The sequence below is a fragment of the Perca flavescens genome, chromosome 7 (assembly GCF_004354835.1).
Source record: "Perca flavescens isolate YP-PL-M2 chromosome 7, PFLA_1.0, whole genome shotgun sequence".
Lineage (NCBI taxonomy): Eukaryota > Metazoa > Chordata > Actinopteri > Perciformes > Percidae > Perca > Perca flavescens.
In genome coordinates, this window is record NC_041337.1 from 19,081,286 (window position 1) to 19,100,962 (window position 19,677).

At 40.6% G+C, this 19,677-nt stretch overlaps 1 protein-coding gene across 2 annotated transcripts in view; it reads left to right on the forward strand.

The window, feature by feature from the left end:
• Positions 1–19,677, forward strand: part of lrp1ab (low density lipoprotein receptor-related protein 1Ab) — a 97,769-nt gene that overhangs the window by 10,605 nt on the left and 67,487 nt on the right. For both annotated transcript variants that reach the window (XM_028582098.1, XM_028582099.1), the window contains exon 2: positions 5,807–5,947. In XM_028582098.1, coding sequence (XP_028437899.1) covers positions 5,807–5,947 — 141 coding nt within the window. The remainder of the gene's footprint in view (positions 1–5,806; positions 5,948–19,677) is intronic.

The window sequence follows — 19,677 nt, forward strand, 5'->3', positions numbered from 1 at the left end:
GAGGAATTTAAATATCTTGGTCTCTTGCTTGATTCTCAGCTTTCTTTTAAACCTCATTAATTCAGTTGTTAAGAAAATAAACTGCAGTCCGAGAACACTATATCGTTCTAGCAACTGTTTTACACTACAGGTTAGGAAAAGGATCATCTCACAGCTTCTATTATCAATATTAGATTATGCAGATGTTATTTATCAGAATACCTCTGAAACGAATCTTATCCCTCTCAATGTAGCCTATAACACTCTCTGTCGATTTGTTCTGAGGTGTCCTTATAGAACCCACCATTGCCTGATGTATGAGTCGCTTCATTGGTTAACACCCAAATTTAGAAGGCATTCTCACTGGCTGCATTTTATTTTTAAATACATTTTCTTTAACTATCCTACTTATTTGAAACAACATTTAATCCCATATAGATCAACATATAGTCTGAGACTTACTATGTACCCCCTTTTCTTTGTTCCCAGAATCTCCAAAGAAATTGGACGACGTGCGTTTAAATTTAAAGCACCATCTGATTGGAATACCTTGCCCACTTCACTTAGATCAATGACTTCATTTGTTTTGTTTAAAGCATCGGTCTTTAATTATTTACAAATAACCTGCTCTTGTTTCTAACTTGACATATTTAGATTTTTGTTTTATTTATTTATTTTATGAGTTGGCTCCTGTTTGTGCATCTACTAAAATAGCATCATATTTGGGATTTATGCAAATTTACTGTGTTTTTAATTCTATTTATATGGGGGAGGGGGATCAGTTGTTGTTGGAGCAGTTAGGCTTGGGAGTGATGTATGTATTTGTGAATGTATTTTGTGTTTTGTATTTACTGTTTAATTGTTAAGGACCCCCTTGAAAATGAGATGATTCATCTCAAGGGGTTATCCTACTAATACATCTAAATACATCTAATGTGCAGCAAGAAGTCAGTCCTCTATTACACATTGCACTCTAACCATTTCTTGCAGTAACGAGAAGCAAAGAATTTTCTGTGAATTCAGGAGAAAAGCTGCTTGGTTTCTTTGAATCTAACTGCTCATCTGTAACAGGTTGTCTTTTTTTTGAGGCAAAGCTACACACATGAAATCAATTAGAAGGTGCTGGAATGTGCTGCATGGATCTGGAGTTGATTTATAGAGCAGGAATGGCCATATTGAGAGAGACAGATTGGAGCGGGGAAAGTGGGTCAGTGTTGTGTCCCAGCTCGTGATGGTGTCTGTAGGCTTCCATCACTTGGCTGCTGAATTGGTGCCACAACACCATTTACTCACCACCCAGTCCTCTTCCATCCCACAGAGTTGTTTTTTGGGATTGTTTAATAAAAGTTTTTTTGGATTACATAAGAGCAAAACAACACCTTAAATGTATTATTGCAAATGAAAAGCTGGACTTGAAAGGACTTTATTCTTTTTGTCAGGCACTCAGGACGGTCGTTTCTACAAAAGTGGGGCTCTATGTACGTTTATGCATTTGCTCATTCGCTCATGTTTAATGCTTTTTGCCATGCACAGTGCTGAGGGGCAATTCAGTGTGCAGTGTGTAGACGGCACAGATATCCAGTGGCCCTGCATAAGGAAATCCAGTGTGTGCTCCATACAACTGGCAGTATGCTCAAAATCAACCCAAGTCAGCCAACTGGAGCCTGGGCATCCACATACTAGGAAGCGACTTTATAGCATTTATATCATAGTGTGTATGTTAACTCTGGATTAAAACCTTTGTTTAATGTATATTTTAGTAACAACACCATAGAGGAGCCTGTGTGTTAATTTAGCTTTTACACAATAATACATAGCCCTCTATTCTACCCTCAGAGCACCTAAAGAGAGCAAGTGTAATGCTTTCAGCACTTAATAACTAGGGAAAATCCTCAAATGAATCTTTTTGGCTAGTAAAACAGCAATTTGTTCACTGTGATTTGACAAGATAATGAGGAAAGAAAATACAACTACAGTCTGATTCCTAATTTTGACAACAGACATCCCAATTTCGTGTCCTTGACTTTCTACTTCTCCAAAAAAAAGTAAAACCATTAAAAAACACTGATTGTAAAGAATCCGATGTTTAGTTGAGTAGAAATACTAATCCCATATCTAATGCACCAATACTCAAGACATTTTTACTGCTTTACGTTTAGTAATGGCCTTCAGGCATTCTTGGGCTGACAGTAGCCTCAAGGATTTTCTTAGCATTTATATTTAATGCCTTTGCTGTATCACTCTTCCCGTAAAGATATTTTAAATGAAATACACTGTCAGTGCAACATATTGTAACTACATTAGAGTGACCGAGATGGTCATTTTGTCTTTTGTGGAAGACAGCTGTTGTGTTTTTTTTAAACCAGCCAAATAAAAATATTTGTACATTGTGTAATTTCTCTTCAGAAACAGATACTCCGTTTCCTGTAGAGCTTCGAAAGTTGCCCTAACTGAGTAATGGTGTGAAATTCAAAACTGTTAAGGGTTTCAACTCAACTTTCGTCTCTAATTAGATATATTTTTGCTCTAATGGATACAGAAAAACATATAAAATGATGGTTGTTTTTCTCAGGTTATTTTAGAATATTATTTTTTGTGTGATAATCCTGTTTTTTTGTGGACACAAGAGTTGAACGTGGGATTTCCGACCAGTTAGTCACAGCAGTGTGATCAAGTTGCCTTCAGCTGTGGCAGGAAATGCTTTAGTTGGAATGGCTTTATCAGTAGGGGACTCTGTTGGAGGCAGCACACTGGGCTTATAGGAGTTTCTGTAAGTGGAGTATTTACCTTGATTCAATGGGATTGGTGTTTTCTGTTGGGCCAATCTTAGGAGAATAAATAAAAGCCTTCTTTATTCCCTTTTGTAGGTAAAAGTGGACTCAAATGGTTTAACATCCCAGCCTGATTTGGACCATCTAAAATCTTTTAGCGTTTTGGCAAGAACTTTGGAAAAAAGGTGACTTTGCAGGCTGAATTAACAATTCACATCTCTGTTTGAGATATTTCAGTGGGCTTTGAAAGAGGACTGCTGAGGGGGAAGACTGCCAGTCTTTCCCCCAGTCTCTAACCCCTTCTCTGCCACAACCTCCAATTAGGCTCAGAGGTTCTCCCCTCTGCGGTCATTTCATGCTGGTGTGTAAAACGATGATAAAATTAGAACCCACAATGTTTTATTTCCAGTTTTATGCCCACTCACAGGGAACAACTGGCTCAGCCCAGCTGCTTCACATGGGAGACCAGAGGGATCGAAGGAATGCCTGTCAGAGGTTTTATTGCTTTTACTCATTTCAGCTCAGGGCTCAGTCAGTGTGGCTTTTTGTTTGGTTGTTTAGGCAGATTAAATGGCAACATATAAACCCAGGCAAATCCAGTGTATTTACCACCATACAGAATGTACCAGGACATTGGTAATCTGAAAGGAAGCAAAACTAACCAGTTGGCTTCAGGCCATGCCTAGTGTCTCTCTCATTCCCTCATCGAGGGGTTGGGTGTGTGCATATCGTCCAAACCCATTCAGTCACTGGTCTATCCATCCATTCTTTTACAGCTCTCTGTCTCACTCTCATCTTGAATTTTAAATGCTGTCACATTCTTGCAACATTTGATACGATATGTATTATGGCGTCTCATGGCCGAGTTGAAATCCCATTCTATTGCATCACTTGAATTTAGTTTTGTAAGCCTTGCCCCTGCCACTGTGTGAAGAGCGAACGCTCTGCATTTTAAAACCCAGTGCTGCTCTGTCTTTTTCTTAATCTCTTGAGATATCAAGGTGTTGTTCACATAAGGTAAGCTGTGATCTGATCCCTGCAACCCTTCAGCTTCTAATTGTATTTCCAAAAACATGACACTCAGAAGTCTCAGTGTTTAGTACACGTACACTTCACTGTCACATGAAAAAAAGCCCAGGTCTAAACCCCTTAGTCTGAGAGTCAAAAGGAACGTGATTGCAATGATACATTAGCCTCATGCTCTCTTGTGATTTCAGTCACATCCCAGCCCCCTTGCGGTGCACCCCCCACCCTAGCGCCCACCCCAAACACCTCTCTGCCTGCCAAGTACGTAGGGAGGCAAGTCATCCAGGGCGAGAGAGGGCTCATTCCCTGCAGAGAATCACAATGAGACCTTCAGTGCTGTCCTTCCCAGAGCATTAACAGTACAACAGTACAGTCACAGCAACCTCCTGCCTGAAATGGTCTTTGTGTTCTTTTTTTTATTGTGTGTAACATTTTTGACCACTCTCATAACAGGAAGACTTTTGTGTGTGTGTGTGTGTGTGTGTGTGTGTGTGTGTGTGTGTGTGTGTGTGTGTGTGTGTGTGTGTGTGTGTGTGTGTGTGTGTGTGTGTGTGTGTGTGTGTGTGTGTGTGTGTGTGTGTGTGTGTGTGTGTGTGTGTGTGTGTGTGTGTGTGTGTGTGTGTGTGTGTGTGTGTGTGTGTGTGTGTGTGTGTGTGTGTGTGTGTGTGTGTGTGTGTGTGTGTGTGTGTGTGTGTGTGTGTGTGTCTGTGTGTGTGTGTGTGTGTGTGTGTGACCTATTTTCATTCTTTCTTACTGACAGGGAATGTTAGCTCAGAATTTCAGGTTTTAATTTGTATTCAGGTTGGATTTTAATTTGGCTATTTTAGTGAAGGATTATGCCATTAATGAACTTGTAAATGTACTCTAAACTCTCTTCCTTACTGCATACAGCCTTTAAATGTTTTAACATTGTTTCATTTAAAGGATCAATTCACTTAAATGACAAAATAAAAAAAATATCTATAGTGGTGTGTTGACCAGTTTTCACTGAAACTACTTTCTACAGGAAAAAAGGGAAATAAACAAAAACTGACATGTCCTGTAGATTGTAGCAGTGATGGGACAAGGATTTGAAAATATACGCTTCCAATGTTATGAGCATCCCAATTGAAATTTGATCCACCTCAATTGTATTGGGGTAGAGGCAGAGCTCTCAGAGACAGATATGTCTAAACCTTGGCAAATAACACCAAATCTTTATAACTAGACACAAGAGGTACGTGAAAAAATCGTTTTAGTTTTTTTTTTTGTAATTTGGGGTGAACTGGCCCTTTTTTAAGATACATTTTTAAATAAGTGACTAATTCAGTTTTGACAGACATAGAGCTCCATTTGACAAGGGTTTTTCTGAGTGTGGCTGAGTTAAAGCATGTCAGCGGTGTCAGACTGCTGATGGGTCATGAGCGTTGCTGTGGTGCTGCTAGCCTGTGGTACACCTCAACAATCTGTGCTGACTTACTGCCCAGAACTACCGCGCTCTGCACTTTCCCATGGGTCAGGCGGTGATTGAATGCCCAGTTATATCTTTGCTGTGACACATGAAAGAGCCTCTGTGGTAAAAGTTGAAAAACACCCTAAGAGTAATAAAAATAAAAATAAAAAAAGTGGAAAAGAAATGAGATGTCCATAAGAAGAGAGGAAACAACAAACAAACCCCAGAACTAAAAGGCACTACTGTTGATTGTAAACTTGTAGAGGAGTTTTTTTTTCTCCTGACTAGAGTGTGCCTCTGGGTCTTTTGATACAAAAACATCATTGTAAACTTGGGTTGACCCTTGCATGTTGCTTTGCCCTGCTGAGTTAAGATCTATGCTGTTTATTCTATGTAGATTCTGCACAGGAGATAATAGATGAAAAGTGCTGGGAAAACATTATAACACATTAATAAATTAAACAGTCACTTTAATGCAGGTATTTTTTCAGATTGGATTCTGAGAATTGCATTTCACTCGGAATGTATTTGTGATTGAAAAGTATTTCCAGCCACAGTTGCTTTGATGACACATCAATTTTCTCCTCCTTTTTTGCAGCCCCCAAAGCTGATGACCAGCCCAAAACCTGCAGCTCTAAGCAATTTGTATGTAAAGACCAGGTAACCTGTATCTCCAAAGGCTGGCGCTGCGATGGGGAGAAGGACTGTCCAGATGGCTCGGATGAATCCCCAGATATCTGTAAGTATGCCTACATGAAAGTAGCTACCAAAACTGTCCCTCACCCGGCTTGTGTCCTCTGCTCTCATGTTTTCTCCAAGCTGTTAATTCAGGGCAATCAGGACTAGAACTGGTTTTACTCGGCTTTATTTTCTTGAGATTGCTATTTTGCAAATGAACCTGAAAGTCTGAAAAAAGAAATACTTTGTATCTCATGTCACCACAAAGTGGTTGCTGCACATGAAGTTACATAACATCAAATTCGCTACCTCTAAATGCCTTTTTAAAGAGACAACAGCACAATTTTCAGACAGTTTAATTTAGGCCTGAATAAGAGGTTGGGTTATGCCCTTTCTACGAAGGACACAGGCTCACAGTGTGTGCTCTGGCTGCTTTGCTGAATTATAGCTCTAATTATGCAACCGTGTTTAGTCTGAATGTTCATGGATGTGTCTGCTCTTGTCTGGACTCTTTCGGGATCTGTGCAGTCCCTTAAGAGTCTTGTCCCAGCCTTTCACATCTGTCAAGCTCTCCATCCTGCCATTCCATCCATAAACTCTCCCTGGTAAAAGCCTTCCCTCTGTTTTTATGCAGGCGCTAATGGTGATTTTACTGTCTGGATGTGCCACGCCTAACATCTTTCATGCCACAAGCATTCTCACAATAGTCTGGCACGCAGAGACAAGCAGCTGACACCCAGTATTAAGGGATGTGTTATTGTGGGTAAAAACACAATTAAGTATTAACACAATGTATTAGGGATTGAATATGTGTAAAATAGCTGATGGTGTCGAGAGCTGTCATTTTCTGATTCAGAGTTAAAATACAAAGGTGAAGCTGTTCTGTCATCTACTATCTATGCTCTCCTTTATTGATACACACAGATGAGAATTTACTGCTAACTAATTCATGTTTAAAGTGTACAGTAAATTTAGCAAAAATATATTGCTAAAGGTTTTTTTAGATGGGAAGAAAATGATCAATTGTAGTTTTGTAAACAACACAGAAAACACAGAACATATGCAATTTTATTCCACTCAATCAAGTGAATTCAATTTCTGCCTTCTTCTGCTAGGCAATTGAGTGAATTTTCCATAGCACTTATGTAATTTGGTGACACAGTCAATGGTGTGATTCATCTTTTGCACGGGGAGATGAAGAGCGGCGTTTCACCAGAACATCAAGATATGTTCTGCTCAATTACTCGCTTCCTATGGGCTCTATTCTGCTCTCACTTTACCTTTTTAGTTAAGATGCTCTATTTGTGTGAGTTTCTGATGCAGTCATAATAAATATCTGTTACTGCAGTAAATGCACATTTTCTCTCTACAGTGCTATGTGTTTGCAGTCTAACAAGCACAGTCAAAAGCAGAGGCGCCTTTTTTAAGTATCACAATGAAAGGCAGTCAGCCTGTGATTTTATCCACAGTCATTTAGTTGATCCATCCATTAAATATGAGTAGTGTTTGGAAAGGAGCGCTGCAGATAAAGCTACAGAGTGAATCGCCCTGCACCAGCATAGATGGAGGCAGGCATGTTTGGAGGAGTATGACTCTGAAGGTTATTTAAAATCCTGCTCTGACTCAGAGGAATGCAAAAGTCTTTTACTTTTTATCTTGGCTTTTCCATTCATTGGATGAAACAGTTTGCAGGTCATCAGCCTGGTTTCTCCTCTACTGGGAAGCATCATGAGAGGCAATCTGACCCTGGCATGCTGTAAGCAAGGCTGCTCTTAACTGATCTATTATGGAAATAGATATAAAGGCAAGCCAATTTTTTATTTTATTTTGAAAGCTCAAAGTGTCATCTGTTCATCCATTGCTCCCTTATCAGCCGCAAAGTCAACAAAAGCAGTCAAGCTTTCTCCTTCAAACTTAGTTTATGAAAGTCAGAAAATTCCCAGCTCTCTAGACGATTGTTCCAACATGCCCCCTGACCACAGTCTAGTTCTATGTGTTAATGTTGATGGGAATTACAGTGGTGCATGCTACTATAATTACGACATTATCTCCAGTTCAAATTAATTACTAACTACAGGTTTGGTTTACAAAGATTACTCATGGAGATTTCACAAGGCAAAAGCATTTTCCTTTTTTCTTCCACTTTCCTTTCTTCCCCTCTCTGTCCTGTGGCAGCTTGGCTATACTCTAATCTTGGTGTGGGATCGCCCCACAGTCTGGCCATTGTTTAAATCAGACTGACAGTGCAGGGCAGTGCATGCAGCTGACATGGAACTTTGTTTCTTAAATTGATTAGTATATGATTTGAAAAGGGCATTGTGAAAATAAGAATCTGCCTGTTTTATTCCACTCATCAATCAAGTGTTGTGATAGCACACAATGACTATAGCTTATTTGACTGAAGCAACAGTTTTGTTTCTGGGAAATGCCACCTGTTTTGTTTACGATGATCATGAATTCACTTGCTGCCAAAGTGGTGGGTGTTGTAAACGTGTGCTTTTGTCTAGTGGGGATCTTTGATCTACACCTCTGGTACCCATGCTAGAAGAAAGTGCACTCCTCAGTATCCTACTGTCTGGAGGTCTAATTGTCGTTTCCAAACCATTCATCTGGGCTGTAATTATGTTGAGGAGCTAAAGACAGCCTTCTGCCACAGAAGTGGGGTTGTAACGTTGCATCGCATGAGGTGTTGACATGCTCTAGTTGAGGTTGACGTAATCAAGCGGTCAATGTTGCATGTTAGCATCTTTTTTTTTTTTATTGGAGGGGTACTGAGGCAGAGTGATGGGAAGGTATGTGCATGGATGCATGTTTTTGCACATGGATCTGCATGACCTGTCATCATAAATGGATCAGTTGGTTGCCAGATGTTGGGCCGTCAGAGTCCTCAGACCCCCAGTGTGTACCTCCCTCTTATAACCCCTAGTACACACTCAGATAGCCATCAGCAATCTGCCTGTACAGGCCCCTGTCTGCAGGTGTGGCCCTGTCATCCTCTTTCTGGGACTGCACTGACTCCCCCTCACCGCATGACTTAAATTGGTGTCAGTCAAGCCATTTCACCTCAATTACATACAGGATTAGGGCTCAGGAAGTGGTTGACACATTCCCTCAGGGCAGGAGTATATGCTCTGTGTGTCTCAGCGGTGAGGCTCTGTGCAGGACACATTTTAAAGCTCTTTTAGGTAGTTATGGCATGTTGTTAAATGTTTATTTTGCATCTATCTAGCAGAGATAAAGTGGTGAGGGTTGTTCAGGATGCCAATGCATGGCACTGTATCAAAATTAGGGCTTTTTAGCATATAATAATTTCTCATTTGAATAACAATTGAATAGCTTTAATGTTCTAACCATTGTGGTGACAGTTTGTTTCATGATGCTAGAATTAAAAGTGCTGTGTCACAACTTTCATTTCACAGCTCTGTTCAAACAGTTGCTGTACAAAACACTGACTCCCTCTGTCTGTGTCCTAAGTCTGTATGCAATTATGATTCTTGCGTGAACCACATTCACTGTGGTTGAGCCAGCGAATGGGAACAGATGTTTAAATAAGCCCTAGCATGTAAGCACTTTCTCCATCATGAGAAGTGCTTGCCATGAAGGAATCCCTTTCATCATCAGAAAAATGTATGCAGCTATTGTCTGCGCCTAATTCTCTGTTAGACTTTTTAGCCCCTGATTTAGTATAAAAATGTCCACAGGAGGACTTCCAAGCAGGGGATCTCAATCATGCAAATACACTGCCTTTCTTTTCCCACACAGTACTATCTACTTTCATTCAGTGTGAGAAAATGAGCTGATTACTCAAAGTAGTTAACACTTGCAAATGACTAGCTACTCCCTAAACTCATACTGTCAAGCTGTCATTAAAGTCATCTCCATAGGCTAGTAGAAGTAGTACACACATATATGTTATATCTTGTTGATGCTTGAAAGTCATTTTGAGGGGATATACCTTGGAATGCAATTTCATAATGAAATTGAGGGACCCTTGGCAGCAAGAGGCAATGTAAAGCCTGTTTTATGGTTCTGCGAACTCCACGCAGAGCTTTCGCCGTAGCCTACGTAAGTGGCCTGATGTTTATACTTGTGTGCTGGTGTGTGCATCGAGGCGGCGTGTGTGTGTGTGGGGGGAGTGGGTGATAGATAGAGAGAGGGAGAAGTGAGAGAGTGACGGCGCTTAGCTTCGGAGCGAGTACCGACTCTAGAGTCATAGTGAGAGAAACTAAGTGTCTCCCCTGTGCTTTCTGACCACGGTGGGAAATCTGTAGCAGGAAAAGTTAACCCTCTCCTTGATTTCATGTTGTTTATGGAGAAGGAGAACCAGGAAATGAGTCGGGGGGAAATGCAACGCTACCCAGCCACGGCCGAGCGACGCGTAGGGTCCGGCGTAGACGCAGACGGGTCTGCGGGGGTACGCCGTGGATGCGACGCAGAAGCATAAAACGGCCTTTACAATAGCCAAATGTGGACTCTGAAATCCAGACACACACTTTCCAGTAGACATGTTATTTTTGTGACTTAATTTTCAACAGGACAATTTGTACTAACACACTGGAAACTCCATCAAAGAGTCTGATGTAACAGTAGTGGCATGATACTGTTGTTAAAGTAGCGCCCAACACACAACCATACCATGTCCCTTGGCCCTCACACTCTGGCCCATGCCAGTGGATCCCATGGCCTTTGGCCCGAGCTGGTAGGGAGGTCTGATGGGAAGATTGAGTTATCATCTCGGTGCAGCTGCCTCGGGCGTCCGTGGGCCACACAACAAGGTTATCTGTCCATCTCCTGCCCTCGAACCCCCTTCTGGATGCTCGCCAGCCTGGTCCTTTGTCCGGCCCATCTGACTGTCACGCCTCAGAAGCATCTCCAAGACGACTAGTAACAGCGACTGCTGAGGCAGTGGGATGGGATTGGAGACATGGAGCGATGGGGAGAAGGGATGATCCTAGAGGAGAAGCCTTTAGTTTGTAGAGAAGCAAATGAGCAGATTAGCATTTAGGCTGACAAGGAAAATGGAAATGGCTTTGTAAAGTTCGGATTCATTTTACAGCCTTTTACATAGCCATTCATGTACTCACGGGGGGCACCATGCAGGGGCAGGAGGGTCTGTAGTGGCAGTGGTTGACACACTGCTTCCACAGAGGAAGGAGCAAAGCCCTGTAAATCCCTCTGGTCTGTGGCCCTGAGCCCTCCTCAGCTTCACCGGCCTATCAACAGACCGAGAACACAGCGCTTTCTCACGCCACACAGGCACCACTTGGCTTTCTCTGCTGTCTCCTCCACGCCCTGTCTCCTTCTCTCCCTCTTTCTTTCCTGTGTCCCAACTGTCTTCCTCTCTGCCTGTCAAAGCAGGCGGAGAAGCTAGATTCAAGTCATCTCTGTTCCTTGTTCCTCATATCTCATCTCCAGTCTTTCCTCTTGTGTAGTTGCCTCACAGTTGTTTCCCCTGGTTGCAGATAGTTTGTTGGTTTGTTTTTGCTAGCTGTCTCTTTTTATGTTTCTTTAGGGGAATTGCCGTGCACAGTGACATTGACTCTGTGGCAACAAATTTACTGGACTTGTTTGACCAAGCAGGTTCACAGATTTAATGGATCCGTATTGCTGTTTTACTGGAAGAATTCAGCTTCAAGTGATATCCAGTGCGATCCACCCAAGCTCTATCTCTATCCAGTTGAATCAAATTAATGTTAGTTGATTACAATGTTTTTTATGGGATGAACAGTTTCAGTGGAGGGACAAAAAACGGAAAATCATCACAGCAATTTTACAAACTAGTTGTGTAACATAATTCACCATTTTTGGATGAGTATCACTTTGACATGATCCTTTGACACGATAGTCAAAAGACTAGATACAGTGAGTACAAAATGTAATTCACAGTACAATGCACTTGTAACAATTTATATTTATTTATTATTATCTTATGTTGTCATATGTAATTGTTATTCATATTCATACTTTGATTATAAAGGATATATATACTTCATATATATTCATCATAGTAAGGGTGTTGAAACAAAAACTGGCACATCAGGTCTTCTTCTAGTGAGTAGTTGTGCCATACTGTAAGTCCTGTGTGCTTTGTCTGCCTCAGTAGGATTTGGCATAGCCATGTGCTTGTTGTGCATGCTGCTGTTAAGTGTGATTCCAGAGAGGGGCAGGCCTGCCTGTCACCCTGCACAACATATTCATTTGAGCTGACAGCAGACTTTATGGGAGTCAGTCAGGGGCTGGCATGGAACCCAAAGAGCAGGAAGAAAAGCAGGCTTTTATGCTAAGAACAAAAGATCGACAGGGGATCCAAATTTAAGGTCATTGCATAACTACAGGAACTGAGGGATGGGGGATGGTGGGGTCCAATGGTTGAGGTGTTGGAGGGAAGCAGAGAGAGAGAGAGAGAGAGAGAGAGAGAGAGAGAGAGAGAGAGAGAGAGAGAGAGAGAGAGAGAGAGAGAGAGAGAGAGAGAGAGAGAGAGAGAGAGAGAGAGAGAGAGAGAGAGAGAGAGAGAGAGAGAGAGAGAGAGAGAGAGAGAGAGAGAGAGAGAGAGAGAGAGAGAGAGAGAGAGAGAGAGACACACCAGTTTCGACCATTAAGATCCCTGAGGACACAGTGATGATATGCACAGTTAGCTGATCACAGTTTAGTGCAATAATGTAATTATCCTCACTCTGCCCTTTAATAGATGTGAGGGTTGTAAATTTTCTTTGTCTGTTATCCACTGCATGGCCAAGCTTCTGACATTGTTCTCACTTGCAGTGCTTTGTCTCCAAGGCTGCCAAACTCACTGAAGAATACTGTATGTGCTATCCCAGTGAAGTGACATGTTAAGTTTTTGTTAAATATTATAATTATATTCCTCCACTACTATTTCATAACATTTCATTTTGGAAATGTGCTTTTGTTTAAATTGAGATCTGTCCGCCTATTTAAACATGAAAAACACCAGTCCCTTGATATAGGCTTTGCGATGACCGACCACCTGAATGAGGGCAGCCTTTTTAGTTAGTTAGAAAGTGTCTCCAAGAGGCTTTTTTGTAAGTCTGGATATGTTACATATGCCTACCAAATTTCATACAGTACCTCGACATGAAAGTAAAACGAGGGGGCGTTAACTTTGAAAACTGTTAGGGGGCGCTATTGAGCTAATTTGCCACAGCCAAAGCCAAGACCCATATCAGATTGCAATTTTCACCAAGTCAGACAGGCGTACCAATTTTCACAACTTTTTGAGTAGCCCAAGCACCTCATTTCTGCGCTCAAAGACAGAAAAATAGGAAGAAGAAGAAAAAAACATTTGAATTTCAATAGGGCCTTCGCCCCTGACGATGTCGATGCCCGGGCCCTAATTATAGTTGTGCCAGCAAATAATTGATATGCTACAGAAACGTAGAAGTAAATGGAGCCGAAAGCTGGATGCTCTAATGCAAGTTAAGTATTGAGATAAAGTGGCCTGTGTTAACTGTAAACAAACGTATGTTTTGATTTCCTAGACAGGGTATAAATTAACCCAGAACTAGGGCTTAATCTAGAATAGTTTATGTTTTCGAAAATGGCTTTCTGAAACAGAGCTTGCCTTTTAGATTAGTTACCTGACAACTAAACAAGATAACCACCTGTGTTTGTCCTTATTGGTGAGCCAGGGAAAAAAGATTTCATTCCATAAACATAAGTGATTATGACAAAACAAATAATATCAAAGGCAGGAAATAAACCCAAATAAATATAGTGTCAAAACGGCACCATTTACATTGAAAAGTACATTTCAAACATCCTGTTGTCAAAGTGGCTATATGTAACTTTCAGTTTGTGTTGATTTCAGTGGCCCCTTTGGACAAAAACGGTAGTGTTTTTACCACACTTGCTGTCATAATGGTCTAGGAGGTCGTATAGTTGCGATGAATGTTTTGCTCAGACAGATAATCATTCATTTACAATAAGAGAATATGTTACAGATGCGTCGTTGCATTTCAAGTGTTGCATACAGTAACTTAGCCTACTTTAGATGTATCGTAAGCTCAACCAGGTATCGCTGTCACTGTGTCATGAGCCAAAGCAATAAGAGATTGTTGTAGCAACCAATGTAATAACTTAGATTAATATAGCGCATTTCATGAAACCTAATGACACTTTACACAGGTACAGGGGGACAAGGGAAAAGAAAATAGTATGCTAACACAAACACGGGCTAAAAGGAATAAAACGTCCGCGCTAAATGGAAGGGGGACGTAACTTGGTCTAGGCTACTGGCGTACAACCACATCGCACAAACTAAAGTTATTTTATGAATGAAATAGACATATTACCAGGCGCGGATTAATGCACAGGCTACGTAGGCTGCAGCCTAGGGGCCTCACGTGTGCAGGGGCCCCGGATTGGCCAGACAATTTATTATTATTATTATTATTATTATTATTATTATTATTATTATTATACTTATTTTTATTTTTTTTTTGGCGCATAAAAGTGTTAGGCCTAGATCGGCGGCCCATTGTTTTTTTTTCAATTGACTCTGGGCTGGCCAAAAAACACTTTAGTCAAAAATATCACATAGACTATTTTTTTCCATACACCCCCTACTTTCACATTGAAATGGACTAGTCCATAACGGTGCGCGGCGCGAAAGATAAACACACAGTGACAGGAGAACTCAAACAGAGATGAAGCAAGACGAGTCTAAACGCGAAAATTAAACAAAGTTACCCGAGCGGCTCAAATAAAAGAAAAAAGATTCCGATAAGTATTTGGCAACGCTGGCAAGAATGACAAACTTTCTTTACGACTACTGTTGGGGATACAGACATGATGAACAACAGTCCAAAGCGATGAACATGCCGCTACAGCAGCAGCTGTGAAGTGGCGCTAGGTGAGGATAACTTTAACCAAGACAATGAAGAGGACAGCATATCTTTAAACAGCTCCCTCTTTGGGATTTCTGCCTGCATGCAGTTTCGTGTGTGCATCTGCCAGGCTAGAACAGTGATAGAGATCATGGAGAAGAAACGCAAAGGAGGTGCAGAAAAGCTGCGTGAGAAAAAGAAACGCTGCCAAATGTGTCAAATGGACAGACATGTTTTCGCCAATAGCAGGACCTCCATCAGCTCCCGTGGCGGACGATAGCGGTGCTGGTGTCGGCTACAGTGACATGCACAGAGAGGAGACTCAGGAGGAGAGGGACAGAGATGAGGGAGTGAGGCTACAACCTGCGGTAAACACAACTCCCCTTAAAACACTTAACCCCTTGATAAAACTGAGTGGTGGACAAACTGTTGATGATAACACTACAACAATAAAAGAAATAGGCATGCTATACTGTATCATTGCATTAGTTTGGCTAAGTGCATGGGTATCTGAGTGTTGACTGATCATTTTCTCACCGTTTTATTATTAATAGGCTATATTAGCCTGCCTTTCATTCAACAAAGTAGCCTACATCTTAATAATAAGAAAAACACCACCTTAAGGTTCATCAAACTTTAAACTTGTGCTTGTGCATTTGTGTCCTTAAAGTAGCCTAGATAAACGTTGCACATCATGCAAGCTTTCTTAATGAGAATTGTAGCTTTTCTATCTGCATTGGCAGACAAAAACTCATGATAGACCTCTTCAAATTAAAGCACAGGGTCTCTTCAGTCATGAAATGATTATATGATTATATATATATATATATATATATATATATATATATATAGCTTGTTTTATGATTCATGAGGAGTATACCGTTTTATTGTATTAATAAATAGCACTTTTTTGAAGATTTAATATCTCAACTCTCATTGATTCTGGGGAGAGCAAGGACGGATGGTATTTGTGATCTTCTGTGGTGTGGTCTGGGCCAAAATGCCAGGGCCAATTTTTGGGCCCAGTCCGTCCCTGCTACTACCTATAGCTCGGATCCTGCATGTGAATTCTAAAAAAAATTCTAAAGGCATGATGATTATGCAACAATATGTAGCCTACATGTTGTGCTGCTGTTTCATTATTGTTGTTAATAACATTGTTATGTGCTGCTGCTGCTGTTTTTATTATTTTTATTTGATTCACAGTTTAGTGTATTGCACAGTGGTTTGTGTCTCAGTAATGATCAGTGGTGGAATGTAACTAAGTAGGCTACATGTACTCTAGTACTGTACTTGAGTCTAAATGTTGAAGTACTTGTACTTTACTAGAGTCTTTTCATGCCACTTTCTACTTCTACTCCGCTACATTTCAGAGATAAATCTAATACTTTTTACTCCACTACATTCATCTGTTACAGCTTTAGTTACTAGTTACTTTAGTTACTAGTTACTGTACACATTAAGATTACTGCACACAGAACACATGATGTTTGATTCTAAAGTAAACTAGCCGACAATATAACGGCTACAAGTCAGCTGAGATGATGAGACCATTAAACACTAGTTGATTGACAATAAATTTGTTTGGTTTGTTTAAAAAAATGAGGATTTTTTGACATTCAGTACTTTCACTTTTAATATTTCAAGTACATTTTCCTGATGATACTTACATACTTTTACTTAAGTAACATCTTCAATGCAGGACAGTATGGTATTAGTACTTTTACTTAAGTAAAAAGATCTGAATACTTCTTCCACCACTGGTAATGATGTTGTGATTTTGCCTGAGTAAAGCTGGGTATTCTGCACTGATGCAGATGCTGTAGCCTACCTGTTGGTTTAGAAAGCTAAAAGTGATTACCAGCTTGCTGTTGAACTGTGAATCCAGGGAATTCTGCTGCTTTGCTGTTTAGTTACATTTTCATTGTAAATGTTTTGGTGCTGTGGTGGCAGAGGATAATGTGTGTGTGTGTGTGTGTGTGTGTGTGTGTGTGTGTAAATACATTTTTCCAGTAAAGTGCAATGATTAGGGGGGGGCTCACATAAAGAGCAGCCTAGGGGCCCCTGACCACCTTAATCCGCCCCTGCATATTACATACCTGAGGGCCAATTCTTGGTCGGTTTTGAATCCTTTAAAATGCCGTAAGTGTCTCCATTTGTTGAAAGCCCGACCGAGTGTAACTTGCTTTTGCCCGTTGCCTTTCATTTTCCCTTTTAGCTTTTAGTTGTTCTTTGTTTAATTTTCTTCTTTTCTGTGATGGCCCTGCCCAGTGTCAGCCATAACTACAGCAGATAACTTCTAAAATTAAAATACAATTAGGCCTATATAAAGAAATCTCCTGCTACCCTTTACCTGGCTGGATACAAGAGAATGTCTGCTCTGTAGTGCCGTCTACCTGCCAAAAATCATTTAGTGACTTTGCAGGAAAAATCGGACCCGGACAGAGGCATTAATAAAAACTATATAAAAATAGAATTCTTTTCACTGTCTCGTTTGCTGGTACTGGTCATTTATGATCCTCAGAAGGGACATTACACCGTTTCAGAAACATTTAAAAGTTACATATAGTCACTATAAGGACTGCTGTTGTAATACTAATAATACATTTTCTCGGTTCGTAACTCCGTGTTTTTCTAAGGTTTCTGGCTATGGTCTCCCTTTTCAAGCTGAACATGTAAAAAGGGGAAGAGAAAAGAAGAGTTGAGTCTTTTAATCATATGTTGCATGAGAGCAACAGTGTCTGAGGACTGTAAATATGCAGTTTATACTCCCTAAACATGAATAGAAACCCAGTTATTTCAATTCTTGTCCTCCTCAGCATCTGGGGCGGAGAGAAATGGATGGGAATATGACATCTACACAGTTACAGCCAAAAGCTTCTGGGAACTATAACTTGTAATTTGCTTTGCCTGCAGAATCAGGAATCTTGAAGTAATTGTCTTTCAGTTCAGAAAAGGCACTGCATACTTGATGAATTACTTTACATACTGTTAAATCTCCAGTTTGATATTGAAAAATGTGATTTCTTTCATGTTGTCATGAAGTGCTTATCTAGATGGTGGTTAGTTTTCATTGAAGTATGCCAAATCTAGGGCTGTTCTAAGCCATTAAGAGAACCATTTCAAATAATCTGGTTTAAAAGGCCACTTTAGTTTATCTCGGGGAAACCAGACCAAAGATCCAAGACATTTAGTTGCTAAAAGAAGATGGTTGGTCACTGTGTACCAACGATTAGTCAATGCTATAAAGTACTCTAAAGCAGAATGGAATTTCTCCAAATCTCCCTCTGGCCCAAAATAAATTATTAGTGTTGCTGCATCTTTCTCGTGTGTGTGTGTGTGTGTGATATAGTGTGTGTGTGTGTGTGTGTGATATAGTGTGTGTGTGTGATAATATGTGTGTGTGTGTGATAATATATGTGTGTGTGTGATAATATATGTGTGTGTGTGTGTGTGTGTGTGTGTGATAATATATGTGTGTGTGTGTGTGTGATAATATATGTGTGTGTGTGTGTGTGATAATGTGCATATGAAAGAAACAAGACAGAAGAAGTTATGCTGTATTATTTTCCTTCAGATATGCACAGTAATGCTCTGCTTCCACTGACAGATGACACAGGAAATGGCTACTGCCAGTATGAGGGGAGCTTATTGCGTATTGTAATACACTGCCAACAACTTCCAAAACTGTAGCAGGGAGGACAGGGTTCATCTCCATTGTCCCTCCTGCAAAGTTATTTAATCCTCCATATTGTCCTTTCTATTTAGTGTTCTGCTGCTGGTCCCTATTCAGCTCCTGCCAAGGCATTACTGTGTTGTGGAATTCAAACTTCTTTTCCGGCTGTGTATTGCTGGTAGTTGTTTCCAAAGAAGTATTCTGCTGCTGCCTGGTGAGGGGAAAGGTAGGGGAGTGTGTGATAGAAAGTAGAGTTCTTGTCTCTTACATCTTTTGGTGGCTGCAGTGTGTAGGCACCTGGTTCTTGAGATTGTGTACCACACTATGTCAGTTAATGAGTTTAGCCGTCTGTCTGTCTTCTCAATCCTCAACACATCACTTTCTGTCAAATATGCTTACATGTATAGAGAATTGCAAAGACACCAATTTGTGCAGTGTGTGCCATTCAGATGACTTTCACTATGGCTTGTCTTTTATACTCTGAGAAAACTGTTGACAAATGATACATCCTTGGCAGCTGTTTCATTTCCAGTGTGCATGCAGTTTAATCTTGGTACTGCAGTTGATGTAGAAATCCCCAGGCAGTTTATTGAATGTAAATCAGGCTGGCATAGAGGCTGAGGCTGTAGGAGGGCTGCTAATATGGTAGCATCCCCCAAATGGCAGAGCTCCCCCTCTCCCCTAAGCCAGATGCATTAGAAGCTAATTCTCTGTTCGAATGTGGCACATTTTCCACACAGGCTGCTTTGGCAGGATCATTATGGAAACTCTTGTCACTTTAAGGTACTTGTTTTAACCGTGTAACATTTTATGATCTGTGTGTGGTTACTAATCTGTTGGTTGGATAGAGAGTCTTCCTACACATCCACACTTCGATTCATTTAAGCGCATGTCTTGTACTGTCTGTATTGTTACTTTCCTTTTAAGACCTAATAAGCTCCCACATATCAACTGGATATGCATGACACAAATACATAACATACTGAATGTCAAGTCAATTATATTTTTGTTATTTTGTTACCCTCTATCCTCAGAGACTCGCTTCAGATAAGGAACAACTCAACCTGCATGAGGCAGAAATAAGGGTCAAATAAACTGCATTTTGGCTGCATAATATTCAATTTTATTTATAGTATCAAATCATAACATCGGTTATCTCGAGACACTTTACAGATAGAGTAGGTCTAGACTACACTCTATAATTTACAAAGCCCCAACAATTACAGTAATTCCCTCAAGAGCAAGCAGTGCGACAGTGGCGAGGAAAAACTC